General features: G+C 38.5%; 2 protein-coding genes and 1 pseudogene across 5 annotated transcripts; all 3 read right to left on the bottom strand.

Annotated features, from left to right (window-relative positions):
- Nucleotides 1-2,172: 2,172 nt before the first annotated feature.
- Nucleotides 2,173-2,688, bottom strand: LOC109114873 (secreted RxLR effector protein 161 pseudogene; annotated as a pseudogene).
- A 2,837-nt stretch (nt 2,689-5,525) lies between these two features.
- Nucleotides 5,526-6,068, bottom strand: LOC109114872 (uncharacterized). Its single transcript, XM_019198223.1, has one exon. The coding sequence runs from the start codon at nt 6,066-6,068 to the stop codon at nt 5,526-5,528; it is 543 nt and encodes a 180-aa protein (XP_019053768.1).
- Nucleotides 6,069-11,701: 5,633 nt separating this feature from the next.
- LOC104600116 (putative WD repeat-containing protein C2A9.03) lies at nt 11,702-19,865 on the bottom strand. 4 transcript variants are annotated; one of them, XM_088887393.1, is made up of 11 exons: nt 19,494-19,864; nt 18,677-18,821; nt 18,420-18,587; nt 17,887-17,973; nt 15,264-15,356; nt 13,456-13,590; nt 13,253-13,363; nt 13,052-13,143; nt 12,869-12,974; nt 12,679-12,765; nt 11,702-12,553 (listed from the first exon to the last, which is right to left on the bottom strand). In XM_088887393.1, exons 5-11 carry the CDS (start codon nt 15,264-15,266, stop codon nt 12,140-12,142), a joined length of 948 nt encoding a protein of 315 aa, XP_088743519.1. In that variant the 5' UTR covers nt 15,267-15,356; nt 17,887-17,973; nt 18,420-18,587; nt 18,677-18,821; nt 19,494-19,864; the 3' UTR covers nt 11,702-12,139. The 4 variants fall into 4 exon arrangements, with proteins under 4 accessions (XP_088743519.1, XP_010261260.1, XP_010261261.1 ...); XM_010262958.3 differs by lacking the exon at nt 15,264-15,356 and having other exon boundaries at nt 19,494-19,865; XM_010262959.3 differs by lacking the exon at nt 15,264-15,356 and having other exon boundaries at nt 18,677-18,886; nt 19,494-19,624.
- Between the last annotated feature and the right edge of the window lie 1,806 nt (nt 19,866-21,671).

A 21,671-nucleotide genomic window follows, 5' to 3' on the forward strand; every position in this document is an offset into this window, starting at 1 on the left:
AGCAAAATGTTTTTGTTTGAAAACAAAAAGCAGCTGCATTGTCGAATACGCATAAGAAAGGATCAGATCTAATAGGCACAACATAGTAAGCCACTTAACAACAACTGCCATCAAATGTTGTTCTTGATCTTTTTTAAGGATAGGCTGGAGGTATTTTAAGTGACAAGCGTCAAAACAATTTCTAAATACTCATCGAATGTGCTTACAATGCTGTGCCTACTTGATTCAGACCTCCACAAGAGAGGATCGCCTTCCAAGTTGCACCAAAAGAGATAAAACACCCATTTCCATTGCGCTAAGCGCAGGCACCCAAACATGAAACATGGTCAGTGAGTGCTTCAGCTTCAAAAGCAACACAATTACAGACATAGCTTCCATTATTTATTTATTTATTTATTTGATAGATTGCTTCCATTATGATGATCTCGGCCTGACAACTGAGAAGAAGATCCAGCATCAACACTCAGTTTAACAGAACCAGTTGGGGGTATCGTCCATCAGCATATCTTGCTGGCTGTCTCACTGGGATGGGGCGATGTGGAAGTTGATTATTTAGAGTAATATATATAATTCACAGCAGCACTCGAGTAATTGTCCAAAAACCCATTTGAACCTTCTTCACATAAGTTTAGTAGGATTGAACTTTCAGTTGTTGGAAAATCAATTAATTTCTGGCAATCCATGCATACCCAAGTATCGTGAGAAATTAAGGCCTTCGATCAAGTGGTCTCGATCGGCCAGCTGGAAATTAAATCCATTGCCTTACCGGCCGATCAGTTTGGACAAGCTTCTATATGCAGATTATCCATGCACGAACCAGACCATAAAACCATACCGCTAACAAAATGTGCCACCCCTTCTAAGAATCATCAAATTATGGAAACATTTGCAAGCAAACCGCTTTAGTGATGGAGGAATAATAATATTATTATATTGCGAGTTGCGACAATTTCTTACAGGAAAAGATTTATGAGTGAAATGAGACGGCTACCACTCAGCACTCTCAAGCCCGAGGCCGTACAAGTATAGAGAGAACTTTCCATCAAATGGCGACTGAGTATTTGTAATAGTTGCAGTAATGTGTGGTGGGAAGTAAGTATTATGCTAGAAGGGTGTTCTTTCAAGAAATGAAACCAAATTAACCACGTAGCATAGCCTTCGAGTCTACCGTATTTTGAGCCGAAAGAAAAAGAAAATAAAAATTGGGAAATTTATGATTTGTTCGTCTTATAATTTTTTATAGGTTTTATGAATTTATTGTCCTAAATCTTCACTTATTCAGTATTTTTTGAATTGTGATAAGTTGTTTCTCAATTTTATACAAACTTATAAAAATTTATAAGGTAAGTTAAAGTCCTTCATCGATGTAAGAATTTATCACTAAAGAAGTGTATATCTTGAAAACTTTTTGTTCACTTGATGAGTATGGCAGTATGGATCTCAAAGGTTTCGAGTCAAAAAAAGTAGTTAACGACTTTGTATCTGTTTAACTCATATTACTAATTTAAACAAAATGAATTGAATTGAACCTCTGTATTTGGTTTGAAGAAAAAAAAGTAAAGAAAGGTAGACAAACCTATACTCTGTTCAATATCAATTGAATTAAAATTATATCTATAGTATTAGTACGACACCATTACCCTTTGCTAATTTTGTTCAGTTCAAAAGGGATTTTGTCATCTTGAGCTTTATATTATGATTTCTTAAAACAAAACCGACTTATTTTTGCTTCTCAAAACCGAAACAATTCAATAACATGTTTCAACTTTTTTACTGACTTGACATTTGTGTTGTGAAATACCCATCTTACAGTTTCATAGAGAGAATAATGGAGGCAACAACAAGGGAGAAAATTTTAAAATGAAAGGAACAACTGCGGCTTATTCAATATGCAGGGGAATTTGTACAAGGTAAATAATTGAATTACAGCTGGCTAGGAGCACAGCTGGGAGAGTACAGCTGGCAAGCTTCCAGCTGTTTAACCGACACAGCTCAACATTGTTTAATTGACATGTGCGACAATACGCCCCCTCAAGTTGGAGCAGGAAAAGACTAGATGCCCAACTTGCTTCTTAGGAAATGAAATTGATCAGTGCCAAGTGCCTTTGTGAATAAATCAACAGGCTATTGTGTGTTTTGCAAATGGGAAGTGTGAATAGTGTTGTTGATGATTTACTCACAGACAAAATGACAGTTTAGCTCGATGGACTGATCAAATGGAACTGTAAGTTTTTGTAAAATGCGCTTTAACCATATTAACTCAGTTGTTGTGGATGCCATAGCTCGGTATTCAGCCTTAGGTGAAGAACGAGAGACTGTATGTTGTTTCTTAGTTTTCCAGGATATAGCAGATGTACCAAGCATGGTAATATAACCTGTGGTGGAGCGCCGAGTGATGGGACAGCTTGCCCAATCCGAATCACTATATCCAATAAGGCATAGATCATTGGTAGATGAGAAAAAGAGCCCTAGGTTGGCAGTAGCCCAAAGATAGCGAACAATTTTCATGGCAGCATCCATGTGTTCTTGTCGTGACTGATGCATGAACTGACTTAGGATGTTCACTGAATAGCATAAATCTGGTCGTGTGACTATAAGATAAAATGGGCGGCCAACCAGATGTCGATATTGAGCTGGATCTGGAAGTAATGGGCTGCTGTCATCATGGAAATGTTTCGGTTGCTCCATTGGAATATGACTGGGCCGGCACTCCAGTATGTTAGTTTCTTAAAGAACGTCATGTATGTATTTTTGTTGGCAAAGAAAACTACCCTATTGAGTAGTGATGACTTCAATACCTAGAAAGTAAGTTAGTGGACCAAGATCTTTAAGAGGGAAGCATGACTGAAGATAGTTCTTGAGGCCTTTAATACATGATGAATAGTCACCAGTAATAATGAGGTCATTCACATACATAAGTACACCAGTGAAATGCCCATCACGATGAAGAGTGAAGAGAGAATAATCATTGAGAGATTGTTGAAAACCATACTGCTTCAAGGTGATGGTGAACTTCTCAAATCACATTCAGGAAGCTTGTATGAGCCCATATAGTGATTTATGTAGTTTGCAAACCTTATTAGGTTGACCTTATTCAAACCCTTAAGGAATAGTCATGTAAACATCTTCATGAAAATCACCATGAAAGAAAGAATTATTTACATCTAATCGATGCAAATCCCAATGTTTTGTTGTGGCAACGGCAATAAGAGCCTGTACAGTGACTAGCTCGGCTGCAGGAGCATAAGTGTCATGGTAGTCTAACCCTTCAACTTGGTTGTAACCCTTTGCTACAAGGCGGGCTTTATACCGCTCAATAGAATCATGTGCTTTAAATTTGACTTTGTACACCCATTTTGAGCCAATGGCATGCTTTCCTAGGGGTAAATCCACTATACTCCAAGTATTGTTCCGTACCAAAGCATCTATTTCATCCGCCATAGCTTGCTGCCATTTTGGGTCCTTGGCAGCTTGATGGTAATACTGGGGCTCAAGTAGTGTAGAAAGCAAAATGTAAGGAAGCAGGTAGAGAGCAGACGTAGTCTTGAAGATGAGAGGGCGTGTGTCGAGCACGCGTTGGCCTGGGTTCAGCAGGTTGATTAATGACAGAGGCAGGATTGGAAGTGAGTGCTGGTGCTATTGAGGATTCCATGTTGGAATTGGTCATCGGCTCGTCTAGGTAATGGCACAACTGGAAATTGTACTAGACTATTCTGATCTGTGATGGTGGCGAAAGGGAAGATAGATTCATGGAATGTGACATCTCGTGAGACGAATATTTGATGTGTGTCAAGATCATACAAACAGTAAGCCTTTTGCGCAAAAGGATAACCAACAAAGATGCATCTTTGTGCCTTTGTAGCAAACTTGTCATGTGGTTTTGGACCGACTCTAGTAAAGCTCAAGCATCCAAAAACACGGATATGATCATATGAAGGGGCTTTGTGAAATAGAGTCTCATAAGGTGTGCGTTGATTCAGTGTGGATGTGGGTGTATAGTTGATGAGATAGGCAGCTTTTAGAACACATTCACCCCAAAAACACAAGGGCAATGATGCTTGAAACCAAAGAGCCCGTGCCACTTCTAGGACATGTCGATGCTTTCGCTCAACAATTCCATTTTGTTGAGGAGTGTCAACACCTGAACGCTGATGAATAATGTCGTTTGTCATATAAAACTCCATCATTGTCCAAATGTGAATTTGGACTCATTATAAGAACGAATAACCTTAACTGAGGTTCCAAATTGATTTTTTACCATAGGAAAAAAACCAGTCAAAAGAGAAAACGTCTCTGATTTATTTTTCATCAAATACACCTAGGTCCACCGAGAATGGTCATCTACAATGGTTAAGAAAAAATGAGCACCAGTAATGGATGGGGTTCGGTACCCACCCCAAATGTCACAATGCAGTAAATCAAAAGATGCAACAATCCTGGAGGTGTTGAGATGAAAGGGGAGTCGAGTGAATTTTGCTCGGTGACAAGCTTCACAACAATGATCTTTAGCATGGGAGCAACCAAACAATGAAGTAATTCAGTTGGAGAATGCATGTCCTAACCGTCTGTGCTACATTTGGTAATCAACAGTAGTGCAATTATTTATGGTAGGTGAAGTCAAAGAATCAGCATCAGCTGTCGACACTGGGGAGGTTGGCATGGATTTGGAGGTATGTAGGTGATAAATTCCATTGTGCATTCTACCCACTCCAATCACTTTGTTCGAGACTAGGTCCTACAATATGCAAAATTCTAGAAGAAATATAACACAACAGTGAAGTTGTGAGGTCAATTTGCTCACAGATAAGAGATTGCATTGAAATAGTGGGATGAATAGCACTTTATCAATGGTGAGGGAAGGTGTAAGAGATATTGATTCGTGATGAGTAACTGGCAAGACTGTGTTGTCCGATAATTTCACAGGACGAGATGATTTCAGCGGAATCATATGATCAGGATATGGTGTCATATGATCTAATGCACCTGTATCTAGAATCCAGGATGATGCATGGGATGAAGATTTAGTGATCATACCAGCAAAGTTAGATGAAGTCATAGGATTTTTTTATGAGGTCTTCTCGAGTCCAAGAATGTTGATCAGCTTCTGGTATTATTCATACGTTAGTCCGATGATCAGAGATGCATTATCAGAAAGAGATTGCTTAACTTCTTCTGTCTCAACGGATGTCTGTGCTGTAGTCGAGTGTCACCGGATTTCTTGGATCGTGAATTGCACCCCCTTTCCTAGTTAACAGGGTATCCATGTAGCTCGTAACAACAATCCTTTGTGTGTCCACCTTTCTTGCAATAGTCACATTTGAGCTTTGATCTCCATGATGGTTCCCCTGAATTTGTGTTTGGTTTTGTCACAACATTCAAGGCCGTTGCATCTGTGGCGTGAATCGATTGCACACCAACAAGAGATTGATGTTGTTCCTCTTGAACAACAAGATTGTAGGCTTTATTGATTCCAGGCAGCGGATCTAAACTGAGAATTTTAGTCTGGATGGTATTGAAGCTCTCGTTCAGTCCCTGAGGAACTGATGAAGCCGCTCTTGTTCACGCTCAACTACAAACTCCTTTGCAGTACCACATGTGCACATAGGTACCAACGATAAAACTGCGAGTTCGTTCCAGAGCCCCTTCAGCTTCATGAAGTAGGCTGCAACCAATTGTCCGGCTTGTTGTAACAGAGCAATGTCCCACTTCAGTTGGTGTATGTGTGGTGCATTGCTCTGAGAGAAACGATCTTCAAGATCATTCCAAATTTCTTGCACAGTTTCGATGTAAACAATACTTTCATGGAGATCTCTTGCCAAAGAATCTAAGATCCAAGAGATCACCATGGAATTACACTTCACCCAAGCTTGCTCCTTCTCAGAATCCTCTGGTCTTGGCAACGAACCATCAACAAAAGTGTAGTTGTTCTTCACTTGCAGAGCATTGCGCATTGCTCGCCGCCACGTCAAATAGTTCTCGTCGGTGAGAGGACTCGAAACGAGAACCGCTCTTGGATTATCCGACGGATGCAAGAAATAAGGAGAGGAAGGGTCACTTTCAGTCGCCATGCGAGTAGCAGAGAGACAGGGTCGACGAGGCTTTGTTACCATAAAAGTGAAAAGAACAAATGTGGTTTATTCAATATAAAGGGGAATTTATACAAGGTAAATAACTGAGTTACAACTAGCTAGGAGCACAGCTGGAAGAGTACAGCTGGCAAGCTTCCAGCTGTTTAACCGACACAACTCAACTTTGTTTAACTGACATGTGCGATAATAAAATTTTGTGTCCTCTGTCAAGAATCATTTTCAAAGATCTTAGGTAGTATAAGAAATCGGGAAGGGGGCAAAATCTCAAGATTTGTATTGCCTTCCAAGCTTAAACCAATCAAGTTGCAAGCTTGTAAGAAACAAATGTGCAAGTATTTCTCTTTTATTTCAAAAATTAAAGCAGGGATTCCACCCTTGCTTCCCTTATTGTCAGTTTGAACCAATTAGAATTTGTCTCATTGTTTAGGTAATTAAAGAATATATTGTGAGATGATATCTGCCATGGAGCTTCAATTTGCAGGGTTGTCCATACTAATGCTATTATTTGCAAGCAGGTATTTTATTTGCTTTATGTTTGTTTTCTGTTTTTACTCTTTTTATAGGTATTGTTATTTTTGTTTTTTTATTCATCTTGAACTATTATCTACTTATCTAATTGGCTTGCTTCGCTTGGGAATCCAACCACTGATGATGTTATTATGCTCTCGATTAATGATAAAAGAGATGAACTGTAGTAATCCCACAATTTACAAAAGTTTTGCTTCCTTGTAGTTCCCTCTAGAAATGCTGTCACTTCAAATTAACATCACATCATGCAAGTCCTTTTTTGCATTCTAATTCGAATCATTCTGGTTTTGGTTTTATTTTGTTGTTGGTTTGGCTTTCATTTCTCCTTTCAGTTAATGGTAATTAACAGAAATAGAAAATTTGAGAGAAAGACTTTTCATTCTTTCCTTTTACAATTTGTGTGTGTTCCATCTTAGACATACAACCATATATATATAGGGAGATGTTAGTTATTGCAACCAACTCTCCAGCTCAGATGTAACAAACTCTTCATTTACAATTTGTTTTATCCCCCCTCAAGATGAATATGGATATTGAGCATGTTCATCTTGCTTATTAAGCGTTGAAAATGTGAGGGTTGCAAAGCCTTGGTGAATACATCCGCCACCTGATCAGAAGATGACAAATGCAGTAAATGCAAGAAACCATTCTGAACTTGATCCTGGACAAAATGACAATCTACCTCAATGTGTTTACTCCGCTCATGAAACATAGGATTACGAGAAAGATAGATCGCAGAATGATTATCACAATGTAACGAGATAGGTAATGAAACTGTAATGCGAAAGTCAATGAGCAAAGAAGAGAGCCACGTCAATTCACAAGTGGTGGCTGCAATAGCGCGATACTCCATCTTAGTTGAACTTCGTGCCACCAAATTCTGCTTCTTAGACTTCCATGTGATCAAAGAATCACCCAAGAAAATACAGAAGCCAGAAACGGATCTCCTTGTATCTGGGCAACCAGCCTAGTCACTGCCTGAGAAAGCCCTCAATTGTGTAGAAGAATCTGCGGAGAAGAACATGGCAGCTCCAGGGGAAGATTTCAAGTATCTCAATACACGATGTGCAACTTGTAAATGAAGATCAGTAGGTTTATCCATGTATTGAGATAAAATCTGCACAGCATAAGAGGTGTCGGGACGAGTGAAAGTGACATAAATCAACTTCCCAACCAACTGTCTGTAATATGAAGCATCAGTAAGAAGGGTTCCACTATCCTTGGCCATCTTATGATTAGGATCAATGGGAGTAGAGACATGTTTGCAGCCTAATTTCCCATGGTCATTCAACAGATCCAACACATATTTTCTTTGGCAAACTACAATTCCCTTGTCAGATCTTGCAACTTCAAGACCTAAGAAGTACTTCAATGAACCCAAATCCTTAAGTTTAAACTTGGAGCTAAGGAACATTTTGAGATCAGCAATGAGTGCAGTGGAGTTACTAGCTATAGCAATGTCATCAACATAAACTAACAGTGTAATAAATCCTTCAGTAGTGGATCTTGTAAACAATGAGTAATCAGCTTTTGATTGAACAAAACCATACTCAAACAATGCTGCAGAAAATTTAGTGTTCCATTGTCTTGATGCCTATTTAAGACCATACAATGATTTATTTAATTTGCACACCAATCTGAACCATGTTGGACAGTGAGGGGGTTTATCAACTACATAGCCCAAAAGAAAGTCCATATAAACATTTTTCCTTCAAATCACCATATAAGAAAGCATTGTTAATATCAAGTTGAGCTAGATACCAACCAAAATGAACTGCTAGAGCAAGGAATACTCTCACAGTAGTTTGTTTTGCAACAGGGCTAAAAGTCTCCTGATAATCAAATCCTTCTTGTTGGCTATAACCTTTAGCCACTAATCTAGCTTTATGTCTTTCTATGCTTCCATCAGATTTTAACTTCACCTTGTATACCCATTTACAACCCACTGCATGCTGGTCTAGAGGTAAGGGAACAACTGACCAAGTGTTATTCTCTTCCAAGGCAAGCAATTCGGCTCGCATGGCTTCTTGCCAATGGCTGTGATCCTTAGCTTGAAAATAGGATTTTGGTTCATCAAGAAGAGAAAGCAGTAGTAAAAGCAGAATGAGAATCTGAAAGTTGGGATGTTGAGAGGAAATTCTGAATAGGATGTGCTGTAGACAGATGGGATGATTTAGCAGGTAAGTCATGATGGTACACGGCTAAGTACTGTGGTGGTTTAGTTACTCTTGTACTCCTTCTTAGAGGCATAGGATCAGAACAAACCTTTGGCTATAAATGAGAAGCAATAGGGGGATGTGCATTAACAGGAAAAGTAGGAGGATTATCAAACACAGGAGTGGATGAGTAAGGATTGGAAGGAACAGAAGCTGATGGGGAAGAAGCATTGTCAGCAATAATTTGAGGTTGTGGTAAAGGATGAATAGCAAAGAAGTCAAATAAGGAGGATTGTGCATCACGACTATGTATAGAAGATGTAGCAGAGGATGAAGAGAAGGGGAATTTAGGTTCAAAAAATATTATATCCATAGAGATGAAAATAGGATGATCATCAAGACTATAGAGTTTGTACCCCTTCACCCCATTGGGATATCCCACAAAGACACATTTTATGGCTCTTGGATGGAACTTCTTTCTATTATGTTGTAAGGTGCTAGCAAAACATAATGGCCATAAACTCTGAAATAAGCCATAAACTTTGAAACATTAAGGACATGGTAATAACCAATAAATGTTGATGTTTACATTCAACAACAGCATTTTGTTGTGGGGTAGCAACACAGGACAATTGGTGCACAATACCCTTAGAAGAATAGAATTCATAGAGATTGAACTCGGGTCCCTTATCTGTACGAATTTGTTTGATAGAGCAATTAAACTGAGTACTAACCATATTGTAAAACATTGGAATAATGGAAATAGCATCAAACTTTGCTCTCATTAAGAAAACCCAAGTAAATCTAGTGAAGTCATCAACAATAGTAAAGAAATAGTGATAACCATCAATGGCTGCAGTAGAATATGGTCCCCATATATCCATATGAATGAGTTCAAAAGAAAAGACAGTGTTTTTGACATGAAGGGGAAATGGAAGCCTTCTTTGCTTAGCAAGAGGACAAATATGGCAGTTTACAAATTCAGCAGGGCAGACATCATTATTACATTGATGTATCTTATTTATTACATCTTTAGAACTATGCCCTAGCCTGAAATGCCAAAGAGAAAAAGGAGTAGTAGATTGTGTAGTAGCAGAAGTGTTGAAACAGAAAAACAAACGATGTCCAGACTTGAATGATGGTTGAAGAAAATAGAGGCCAGATTTTGCTTTAGCAAGACCAATCATTATCCTTGAAGATTGATCCTGTAAAACGCAGGAATCAGCAGTGAAAATAATAGAAGAATTATAATCCTTGGCAAGTTTTTGGACTGAAATAAGGTTGAATGAAAAAGAAGGGACAAATAGCACATCATTCAGAATAATAGCAGAAGCCAGAGGAACTGTTCCAATGTGTGTGGCTTGAACTTTAGTTCCATTTGGCAGAGTGACAAACAAATCGTGAATAGTGGTGTAAGAATCAAAGTATTTGAGAGAATTAGCAATATGGTCTGTGGCTCCTATGTCTACAATCCATATATCAGTGGAAGATGATTGAGATGAAGAGCAATGAGAGATAACAGAATGTGTACGATCCAATATACCTGCAAAGGGAGTATTGGTTAGAGGTTCTGATTGAGAAATGGGGCTGCTATGAGAGTCAACCATTGAGAAGAGTCAACAACTTTTTTGTCTGTTTAGGAGTGAGTGACAATGCTGGTGATGTCTCAGAAACATTTGACAGAATGCCAGTGCCCTGAGTCACATTATTAGCAGAATGTGTACCACTAGTTGCAGATTTTTCTTTAGTAAATTTGAAATTGGGAGGAAAACCTGTTATCCTATAGCATTTATCCTTTAAATGACCCTTTTTACCGCAATGACTGCAGGTAACACTTGACTTCTTCTGATTTCCAGAACTGAATGCCATTGTACTGACTTCAGGTAAGGGAGAAACAAATCTGGAAATTTCGGGTTCCCCTGCCACAGATAATATAAACAGCAAGAAAAGCTTGAGCAAACAATACAGACAACAAGAAAAGAGTGGTAGTTGATGACCGGTTCTGAAATGCAGTTCTCAGACAGTCTGGTTCTGAAATTTTGAAATGCAGCTCTCAGTTTGTGGAGTCTGATCCCTCACCAGAATAGAAATTGTTTACAGCCATGCACTTCACAACAATCTTTGCTCTGTAAGGCTGACTTGGATGTGGTGGTTTCGGCACTGGTAAAGTTGTTTGGATGAAGCACAGGATCCTCAGGTCAATAGCAGAGGCTGTCCTCAGAACAGAACCATTTGATCAGCTCTTCTGATATGAGATCGATAGAATGTGTTATATCTCTGCTACTACAAGGCATGTGCTGAGCTATTGGATGAAGAAAATATCCGTCTTGGATCTGCTTCAGCTCATCGCCAGAAGATCTTGGAGGTGATCTTGATGCGGCGGATGAGAATCTTGTAGCTTGCCCCGTTCTTGATCGAAAAGAAAACCGATCGAAGCGGATTGCAGACTGAGACTTTCAACGAAGAACAGGGGACGAGCTCCCTTCTTGGTTTCAGCAAAGAACAGGGACGAGCTTTGACAAATGGAAGTAAAGAGATCTCTGTGAAATGCTCAGAGATCTGCTCCACAAACAGGGATCAAGAAGGATCGAGGATTGCAGACTGAGAAGGTTGTGCGAAGATTGAAGGAACCGGAGCTCTGATACCATAACAGAAATAAAAACGAGAAAATTTGAGAGAAAGACTTTCCTTTCTTTCCTTTTACAATTTGTGTGTTCCATCTTAGACATACAACCATATATATAGGGAGATGTTAGTTATTGCAACCAACTCTCCAGCTCAATGTAACTAACTCTTCATTTACAATTTGTATTAGTAATTTTATTCTTTTTTTCAAATCATAACCAAATTTGGGTGTCTTGAAATTTAATCGAATTGCAATCGAACAAGACCCATCAAATAAATAAAGAAAGAGAATTCGAGCAGGACTTTCACATAAACAGCTATTGCAAAATTTGTTTGTACTATGATTTGCTTTCCCCAAATTTTGCACTCGACAAAATATAGTATGAGAAACAAGTTTAACAGGAATTACAACTAATATTCTCAAAAATAGCTTTACATAGACAACTTTTTTCTCCTAATAACTCGCTTGTGCAGAAGCAGCATTTACAAAATAGCGAGTAAGAAAAAGCAATCCTCTACAAAATAGTCAATCAAAGCTTTCTGGCCTTTTCTAGTGTTTGAACGAGAGAACAAAACAGCTCTGAATCCACAATCCAAATCTAGAGAAGCAATCCATTAGCGTAGACCGGCACCTTCACCAACACATACTTCAAGCCAACTATGTACATCCACCATCCACCTCTCTTCCGAGCAGTTTTCACTTGGCATCAACGCCAATACCACAAGCTCTACTGAAGCAGGCTAATAGATAGAATCCAGATAGGCGTTGCAACGCCGCCTGTTGAACTCCAACAAGCTGCCATAGGTTCGATCTGCTACGCCAACAAGCAGAGCTTCTGTGTCGGGGCTGAATGACATCCCAGCAATCTCCCCAAAAAGATCTATCTCTTGTGCTTTGCAATACCCAGATCGAGCATCATATATGTGAACAAAATCAGCTGGCTCAGCCATTGACATGAACCGGCCATCAGAGGTGAACTTTACAGTTCTTATTGCCCCCATCCTCCCCTCAAGTACTGCCAGGGACTTGGAAAGATTTCTCACATCCCAGAGCCTGCATGTTGTGTCCTGGTTCCCAGTGGCAAGGATCATGCCATCCGGGTGCCACGCCGAAGTAAAAGAATAATCCAAGTGGCCTTTGAGGTTACCAACCACCTGTGCAAATGTTCAGATAGAAGAACCGTCGGATAAAACATCAGAACACTATCAATCAGGCTGATGAATGATGGACAGCAATGGAACAATGCAGCGAGTACGACCCAGATGAAAACATGACTTACCTTTCCCGACTGTGTGTCGGCAATCAAGCAATCTGCGCTGTCTCCCAGAACAGCGAAAAGCTTGCCGTCAGGGCTAACCGAAGTGTTCTGCAAACAAACCAAGAATCAGAAGTTGGCTTTTAAGTAAAAAACACATTCAAAGCTGTACCTAAAACAAGTGCAAAACAAGACACATTTGCGGGGTACATACATTTACAGACCAAGAGAAGGAGAAAAGGTTAAGGCAAGCAAAACTTTCGGTATCAAACACCCTCACTTGTGCGTCATTGTTTGCTGTCATCAGTCTAGTCAAGCCACTGCAGAAAGATTGTTTAGACAAGGTCTTTACTGGTAGTGAATGCTTCCAAACGCTAGAATAGATTAATATCCTTACTTGCAACTCCGATAGATGTCCACAGCATTGGTGATTGCACTATCATCACTAGTTAATTTTGTGCAGAAGGCAACTCCAGGGCGGTTCAGATACTGAACAAGAAATGAGAACTCTTTAGAACTAGTCCATGTTGGCTTGCATTCACCAAGGCTTTTCTCTCCCTGACTTGGAACACATTACCATGTTGATAAATCGTCGTACCTTACAAATAAGCTCCCCTCGTAAACCACCTGCAACTAATAAATTGTCTTTAACAGCCATCGTGCTGATTTGCACTCTTGAGAGGGACTGAGCTAAGGATCCTGTCTGTTTCTGCAGAAAGCACTGAGTGTCAGTTTGAAAATGGTTTGATGAAAAGTGGCAAGGCTGGGAAAAAAACTGATTTAATGGATACTCGTTCCTACCACAGTTGACACAATTGGTCCAGCCACATTAAGTACTTCCTTCCCCCGCTTGAGGAGGGGGGACCAATGCATGACAGAGTAATTGTGCATCAAGTACACATCGTGCTTTGATGTTGCCCACAATAGATTCCTCAGCTGCAAAGGCCAGAGAAAAAATAAACAAACAAATTAACCCAGTTGACAAATCCATCATTATAATTCAATACAAGTAAGACATTCAAAACATAAACTTCATATTATTGCCCACTTTATATACTCCACATTAAATTAGAAATATATTAAAAGCCCAAAAAGAAAATTTTACTGCCCTATTACACAAGTTATTACAGATAAAAGTGTTCCACAGATGAGAAGAAGAAAAGACCATTGTATTACATTTTTTTATACATTTTTGTGGAGAGAAGGATTAGCATGACACTTGAAAACTTGACAGAACAGGAAAAAAAAGTGCTATAGGGAATCCAATAACTCCCAGGTACATCATCATTCCCTTGCCATCATGGTTCTTTAGCATGCCCATTAAATCCAACAACGCAACCTCGAATCCCCAATCCTTTCTAGATGAGCAAAGCCTCCTTTTCCTTTTTAATCTCATCTTTAGCAGGTCCTAGAATACAAGTTTTAACCAATTTGATACGGAGAATGATTTCAAATGATTCCTTTATATTATTAGTATTGCCACATTATTTTTCTGCGTTTTTCTGCATTGAAATCTGTAGGGAACTATTTTTAAAGAATTATTTCCACAACTAGTAAAAGCATCAGAAGGAAAGTTCCAAGTTAGAGAGGAAAAGGTGAATCCTCTTTTGAGAGCAACAACCCAGTACTCATGAATAGAATAAACAGAGCTCAGGAGTATCAACAAAACTAACTTGATTCTTTTTTTTAGTTTTAAATTAGTCATCCGATAGAAAACCTCAAAGTGGAGAGAAGATGGCTTCCCATTTAGCCTCACAATCCAGAAATGATGGACAAAGGTTACATCCAGTTAGTTCAAGTTAGAGAGGGGAAAGTTTAGGTCCACTTTGAAAGCAACAACCCATACTCATGAATAGCATAAACAGAACTCGGGAACATCGACAAAACTAACTTGATTTTTTTTTTTTACTTTTAAATTAGTCATCCAATAGAAAACCTTAAAATGGAGAGAAGATGGCTTCCCATCCAGCCTCACAATCTAGAAAATTAGCCCATAATGTTGACAAAAGTTCTACTATGCTCACTGAAGTGAAAATCCACTATAATGTAATATCCAAACATTACAGAGAACAATGCTAATAATAAACCAAGTGCAACTTCAAACAAAGAAATGCTCTTTATGCATATAGCCATGTAATAAATAGATTTACTTGCGTTATCAACCCAAAACATGTTTTTTGGTCTTTGACAGCTATGATATACAAATAAATTCCTATGCAAAGCAAAGCACTATTGCCAATGCTCAACATTCAATCCATAAGTGCTTATATCCTGTCAGGTAGGTGCTCAATAATTTTCCTCAATGATCCAAACAAGTAGATAATGCAGATAAGGTAGCACAAGTAAAAAAAAAAAAAAAAATGCAAAATGTCTAAGGTACAACACTATAACAAATTAACAACGAAACATAATAAGGTGCTTTTATTGATTAATGATTAAAAATCATTTGGGCTTCAAAACGCATGAGAACTTAGGGCAGACACCAAAATGTAATCAGTGAACTAGAACACTAGCTTCGTCCCCCTTCATGACCCCGAGGCAGCAATAGCACTTGGGTACATGAATTTCTAGAGAGGTCACTTAAATGTTCAAATATTTTCCTATCATACCATATGGACAGGGTCGCCTCATTTGCCAGCTGCTCAGAGAGAACTCCCACCCTGCTTTTTATTGCTGAAATAAAGATAGCATAGAAAGTCCTCCTAGATGTCACAGAGGAGGGGTTAAAGGCAACATTAAACAGATAGCAATAACAATATAAGAACATTGGCATTTCACAAATCAGAGCAGAAGCATAAAAACTAAAAACAACCATTTGGCCAGGAAGAGGTAAAAAGTAATATTCATTTTACACAATCACTTGTTCAGAAGACACAAAAGCAGGGGAACTAATAATTTGAGAAATATTTAAGAAACCTAGCCCAAGCACACTTGCCGGTTACCATGCAGACTTGGACAAAACCCAAGGCAGGGAAAGAATAATAAGATCCATCAACAATGCACAACACTCAGTTTTATTAAAAATTTCAGAGCACGATTGCCTACACATGGACTTCATGGACCGATTTGTCAACTAAAATTTTATTATCAGTTTAAAGGATGCATAGCTTCTAAACTAGTTCACAATAAAACCTCCTGGGACGCTGCATATTTCACTAAAAGGGCGGGGGTAAATGATCAATTAATTTGCCTTAAGAAATAATCAAGTAATGTACAAAAAATAGTAATAACCAACTCAGTGTGTAACCCTGCACTTAATCACTCATTTCAATAATTTGAACTGCAGAAAATACATTTATCACAAAAATACACAGCACTGATTATGTCTAAATGTTTGAAAGATCCCACAAAAAATCTGGAGGAACCAGCACAATGTTCATGATGATACCATGAAGGATAACCATTGACACTTTGTACCTTTCTATATATTATTTTTCTCAACTCATAACTATCATTGGTAAATTTAATCATTAAAATGGAACAAACAAGCTAACGGACCAGCATTCTCTATATACCCCCATGAGTTTTTGTGCGTATTGTCATTTTTTTTTTTTTGAGAAAGGTTTAGTAAAAGGTATTGTAAGTATGGTCCTTTGTGTGTATTGTCATTAACAGCAAACATTTAACTTTAGCAAATGGATACAACTGAATAAGTTTGCTGTCTCTCCTTTTTAAACTGTCAACATAATTTGGTAAGAGGTACAGTTAAAACAAGGTATCCACATAGTAAATGAGAACCATATACCAGTAACATCAACAACGTACCAAATCAGTTAGCCAACTTCATGCACCCCTATTTGTGCTTGGGCATCTCAACATCTTAGTTTAAATAATACTCATTCAATGGATATGCACTGTAGAAAAGGTTATCGATCATCCATTCAATTCTCTATACTTCGTCTAAGTATGCCAAAGAAAGTGGCCCAATTCTCCACTATTCTTAAGTTAAAGAATGCAGACATAAACAGAATCTTTGCACTGCACTACCACCTGCGTTGATGATTTAGTGGAGTCTAAAAAGGTTAATCTTTAGATAGCAGATAAAGACAGGATATCCCCATGGATTCTTCAGAACATGTTAACAAGGGATTCAGAAATCACAGCTAAACTAAAACCAACTTCCAGTCACTACTGTTAAAAGTAAAGTGACCATAGATGCAGAGTAGAAAACAAACATGACTGGCAAGAGGCTTGAGGCATTTATACTCAAGATCTGGAAAAGACTATTTTAGCATAATGGTCTCACTGGACCATAACTTGATCTGAAACACTGTGACATTTAAGTTAGTAGTGCATATATCCACAGAGATGAATTAATAGCATCTACCGGAGTCAAAACAGAAAGATTTCCAACCATAAATCCATACCTTCCCGACAATAAGGGCATAAAGCAACATGTACATGTCTAAATTTCCATAAAGCAATAATATAATACGTATTCAGGACCTGCAAAACTACAAGACTAATGATATGCGCATAGAAAACTACATATGAACATAAAATTTTATCTCTAATGTCAGAATTTACATGAATTTATGTCTCAACAATATACATAAAGAGATAGCTTGCATGAGTTTCTATCCTTTTCTCTGACCTGTAATAGACAAGGATATTCATTATGGCTCTTCTAATGGGAGCTTCTCAACGAATATTTTGGTGTAACAAATTAAACCAGAAAAATAGATACTTTGGCTGTATAAATATATTAATTCTACTAGGAATTTCACCCAATGCCCCCCCCCTCCCCAAACAAACAAAAAAAAAAATGATGGCACCTCTTATCACTGATAATTGGTGAAATTGTTAGAAGGTAATAGCTAAATGCCTTGAAACAAACAATTAATAGAGAAGTCAAAAAAGAAGCAAGAAATGAAATAAATGACTGTGCAGTGTAAAATTCTAAAATAGATTTATAAACCAACTAATAAAGGAAAACTAGCATCTCTTGGTAAGACCATAGGGAATATTTTAAGGCATTTACCCTTTTGAAGAACATACAATCTCAACATGCTGCTCTGTGATAACTAATAAAGAGAAGCAACCAGTTGGGTTATTTTGAAATCACAACTAACAAAGCAGACTTCAATTACTACTTCCGAAACATGAGGAAAAATATACCAATTTCGGTTATACAGATGACGCGATGCCTTTGCCTTGGAAAATAATCAGGAACCAGTTATGATTATTGAGAACCAAAGATTTAGAAAAGTGACGATTGGATAAAATCTCTACCTGAAAATGCACAACAGTAGATTTGACGAGCCTCGTGTTGAATTGGAAATCATAGAAGGTGCTCCCTTTCTCCACCGTCTTGCATCCCTGTGGAGGAGAATCTGTTAGAAAGGGACATTACAGAAAAATGATTTTCCCCATCATCAGGCCAGAGGCATAGATTGAGGTAACCTATAAATATGACCACAAAAGGAAGAAAAAAAATGTAATGACAAGGCCCAAAAAAAAGAGGGCTAAAATCTTAGGGATTATCAAAGAGAAGAAACTAGGTGTCATTGTGTCAATGCTACAGAATAAAACCCCCTAAAACTCAAATGGATACGACAAAACGGTTCATAGCTTTATCAAAGCCTCAACGCAAGGAAAGAAAGACCCGCGGTCAAAGCCAAGATCAGTCTTCGTGTTTTAAACATGGTTATCATCTGAACCCGGAAATGAAAGAGTACCTTCAAGGCCAACCAGTTAATTATCTACCTAGTAAGTATTTGAAAGGAGGGAGGAGGTTTGCAACTTAAAACAAGAAAAAGGCTTACCTTTTTTATCTCTTCACGAGAGTGGGAGAGGCTCTCGTAGTTTTTATACTGCTTCAACCTCATCTCACGGTACTTATCCCTCGAAAAGTTCATTCTCTCCCATGGAATTCCCTGAATATCCTTTCCATTCCGAGCCTCTAGAGCCGAAGTATCAGTCTTTGGATTAGTCTGGTAAGACGTAGGCCCAAAATTAATGATTTCCACCGTAAGGTTAATATGATTTAATGTTGTAAAGAACCATAATCCGCCAAACATACCATGTCAAAATCGTCTTCAAAATCTGAATCTTCACCATTTCTCTGTTGCTGAGTTTCTTCAAAAGGATCATCTTCGAAACCAGCCATATCATAGTAATCATCAATCATGTATTCAAGGTCATCGTTCTGATATAGAGCCATTAATCTAGAATAGAGACAGACTCTTCGGTCAGCAACGGTGAAAAATTCAAACTTTCCGCGAATATTAGACTATGAAAATAAGAAATGAAAGAACTTTCAGTGAATTTCTCAAAACAACAGGAACGACTAAGAGAAAATTACAGATAACTAAGGGAAACAATATACATAAAAGAAAAGAACAGGAAACCAAGAAGAAATGAGCATTTCTCGAAAGCAGCTCGAGTGTTAAAAAAACAACAAAATTATGACGGGAAATGCAATATCAATGAGAAGAACAATCAATTCCTTTATTTTTTTTTTGGGGGGGGGGGGGGGGTGTGTTTGTTAAAGAAGAACGCTGAATCCAGAATGTTGATATGAGATAATAACAAGTAACAAAAAAGTAAAATAAGAAACAGAAAAAAGGAAGATATCCAAGAAACCGACATAACTCCACTAGAACCATAACCAGGTGAAGAACATAAGAACTAAAACAGAAAAAAAAAATAGTAAAGAAAAAACAGACGAGAAGTCTGAAACCTGACTCTCCCTCTTTACATCTCAACAAAATAGCAGAAGCACAGAAAATAAGCCAGAAAACAAACTTTACCATCGTATACGAGCATTATCAACTGACATAAAATAAGAAAATCAAGAAAAAAAATGCCAACAAAGGAAAATCAAGAGAACATATTACCTCCGAATCTTGAAAGCAGAAGATTGAAGAGCAGATTAACAGAGATGGATCTATCACAAGTCAAGGAAATGATCCAATAAGACCGGAAAAAACGTACGGAGTCTTCAATTGAGGAAAGAAAGAGTGACGGACAGCCGGAGAGGGAAACAGATAAGTGAAGCGAGGGGGACGGCTAAGCTCAGGAGGAAAGTAGAGTGATCTCCGGGTGGGGTGGGGGCGATCAGAGGGAGGGATGCCGTGGGATTTCTTCCTTCCAAAATAGAAGGACCTAGACTTCAGTGCATCGAATTATGAATACCAGGTGGAAATTGGAAAGAAACCAAAAGACAAACAAGCTGTCTAAGAACCTATAACTCCCTCGCTAAGAGATCAAGAAGAGTGATCCCTCCATGCCTTATTTATAGAGCAAGAGCAAGAGCTGAGGCTGTCTGGTAACGGCTTAAGTGGCTGAACTGAATGCCTTATTACTTTCTCTTCTAAATTAATATAAAATAACTAAAAAATAAACTATCAGCTGTTATCATACGTTCCCTAGGTGGGCCTCGCTCAAAGCGAAAGCCTCCACGACGGGCTATTGCCGTGTCACTATGGTCGGGCCACCTCTCCCTATTCACCTTAGTATTTTATATTATATTTGGTTAAGCACAGACAGAAAGAGCCGTCCAGAGAGACCGGTGGCTTAGTTAAGTGTAATGACTAAAGTGCCCATCCATAGTTTCCTCAACTACAACTACGGTGATGATTTTCTGATTTTCAATCCGTGTGCTGCATATTTTTCGTACGAGCTGTCGATTGTTTGGAAGTTAATAGTTTATGTTTTCGGTTTTTCTATGTAGTTGGAAAAATATCTAACCGCTAAAAAAAAGAAAAAGATGTAAAAAATTTATTTTGAACTTGGAGAAACTCTTTTTCCGGCTTTTTTTCGTTTTATCATCTTCGTACAGAAAAATGCTACTCCAACCAAACGATCTATAAACTACCAAAATCTTTATATAAAAGCCTATTGCGTTTTCTTGGCAGTAGTTACTTGTTAGATCTTCAAAAGATCTTTCAAAAGCACTCATCCCGTTGAGACGGAAAGCTAATTTCGTAAAAGTAGTACTTTTTATTCGTCGACCTTCAATGACCATCACCGTCCAGGCAATGGAATATTTTCCTAATCAATCGTTGACAGCCTGATTGCTGATGACCTAATGACCGACTACCGTCGACCGGATAACCGCCAAACCAGTACCCAATGAACGCATAAACTTCTCGGAAAAAACAATAGTGAACCGCCAGCTGGCCTTAATTAACATGTTTGGCGTAGTCTGAATCCGGTTGTCAAACCGTATTTCACCAGAAAGATGCAGCAATCCACGTGGTTGGCCCACAAGGCTCCCATCACTGATTCCAGCTTCTCGGCGAATTCTAGGGTGAGTGCTAATTTATTACATGTACTTTGTGACAATCTAGTATTGTAATTTTCGAAATACAACAATTTAGTACCTGTTGTTAAACAATCGTTAAATGTCATAGAAAAAGATACATATGCCCTTTAAGAATTATTTAATTTTCTTTATTAACCCTCTATTAATAGGTGACCTAGGTGTTCCATTACTAAAATAACAACTATATAAAAAATGCCCTTCAAACAACCCCTGGTTTTCCTTTTTCTTTCTTCGTTATTCATCACCATTTCCGACAAGAAACAAAGGAGTTGTAGCGGCGAAACTCCTCTGTTACTCTCATTCGACTAACCCCTTTTGGCATCGATCCCATTCTACTCCCCACCGATCCCCCTTAGTATTCAACTACTTTCAAGCTCTCTCATCCCATCGACCCCATCCTCTGTAGCTTCAGCATTTGGACAGGAAAGATCGACGTAGCGACCATATAGATCTCACCGGTTGAAGAAACTCAATCCAACATCTCACGTTGCTCCCATTAACCTGTAATCTCCCGTGAGGTTATATCTGCTCGGAGGCCAATGGCCCGAAGCAAAAACTGGTCGAACCTCCTCTGTTTTTTTTTATATACATCATTCACGAAGTAGATTTGGTCGCAACAGTTGTTGTTGGAGCTCCCTTTCATAAACAGCTAGCGTAGCTCATACTTAGCGTTTCTACCCCTGTTCGAAGACAAATAGAACGCGCCAGAAATCCAATTGGAGCTTTCTCCTTTCATTCTTTCATTTTC

The sequence above is a fragment of the Nelumbo nucifera genome, chromosome 5 (assembly GCF_055504915.1).
Source record: "Nelumbo nucifera cultivar China Antique chromosome 5, China Antique-T2T, whole genome shotgun sequence".
Classification (NCBI taxonomy): Eukaryota; Viridiplantae; Streptophyta; class Magnoliopsida; order Proteales; family Nelumbonaceae; genus Nelumbo; species Nelumbo nucifera.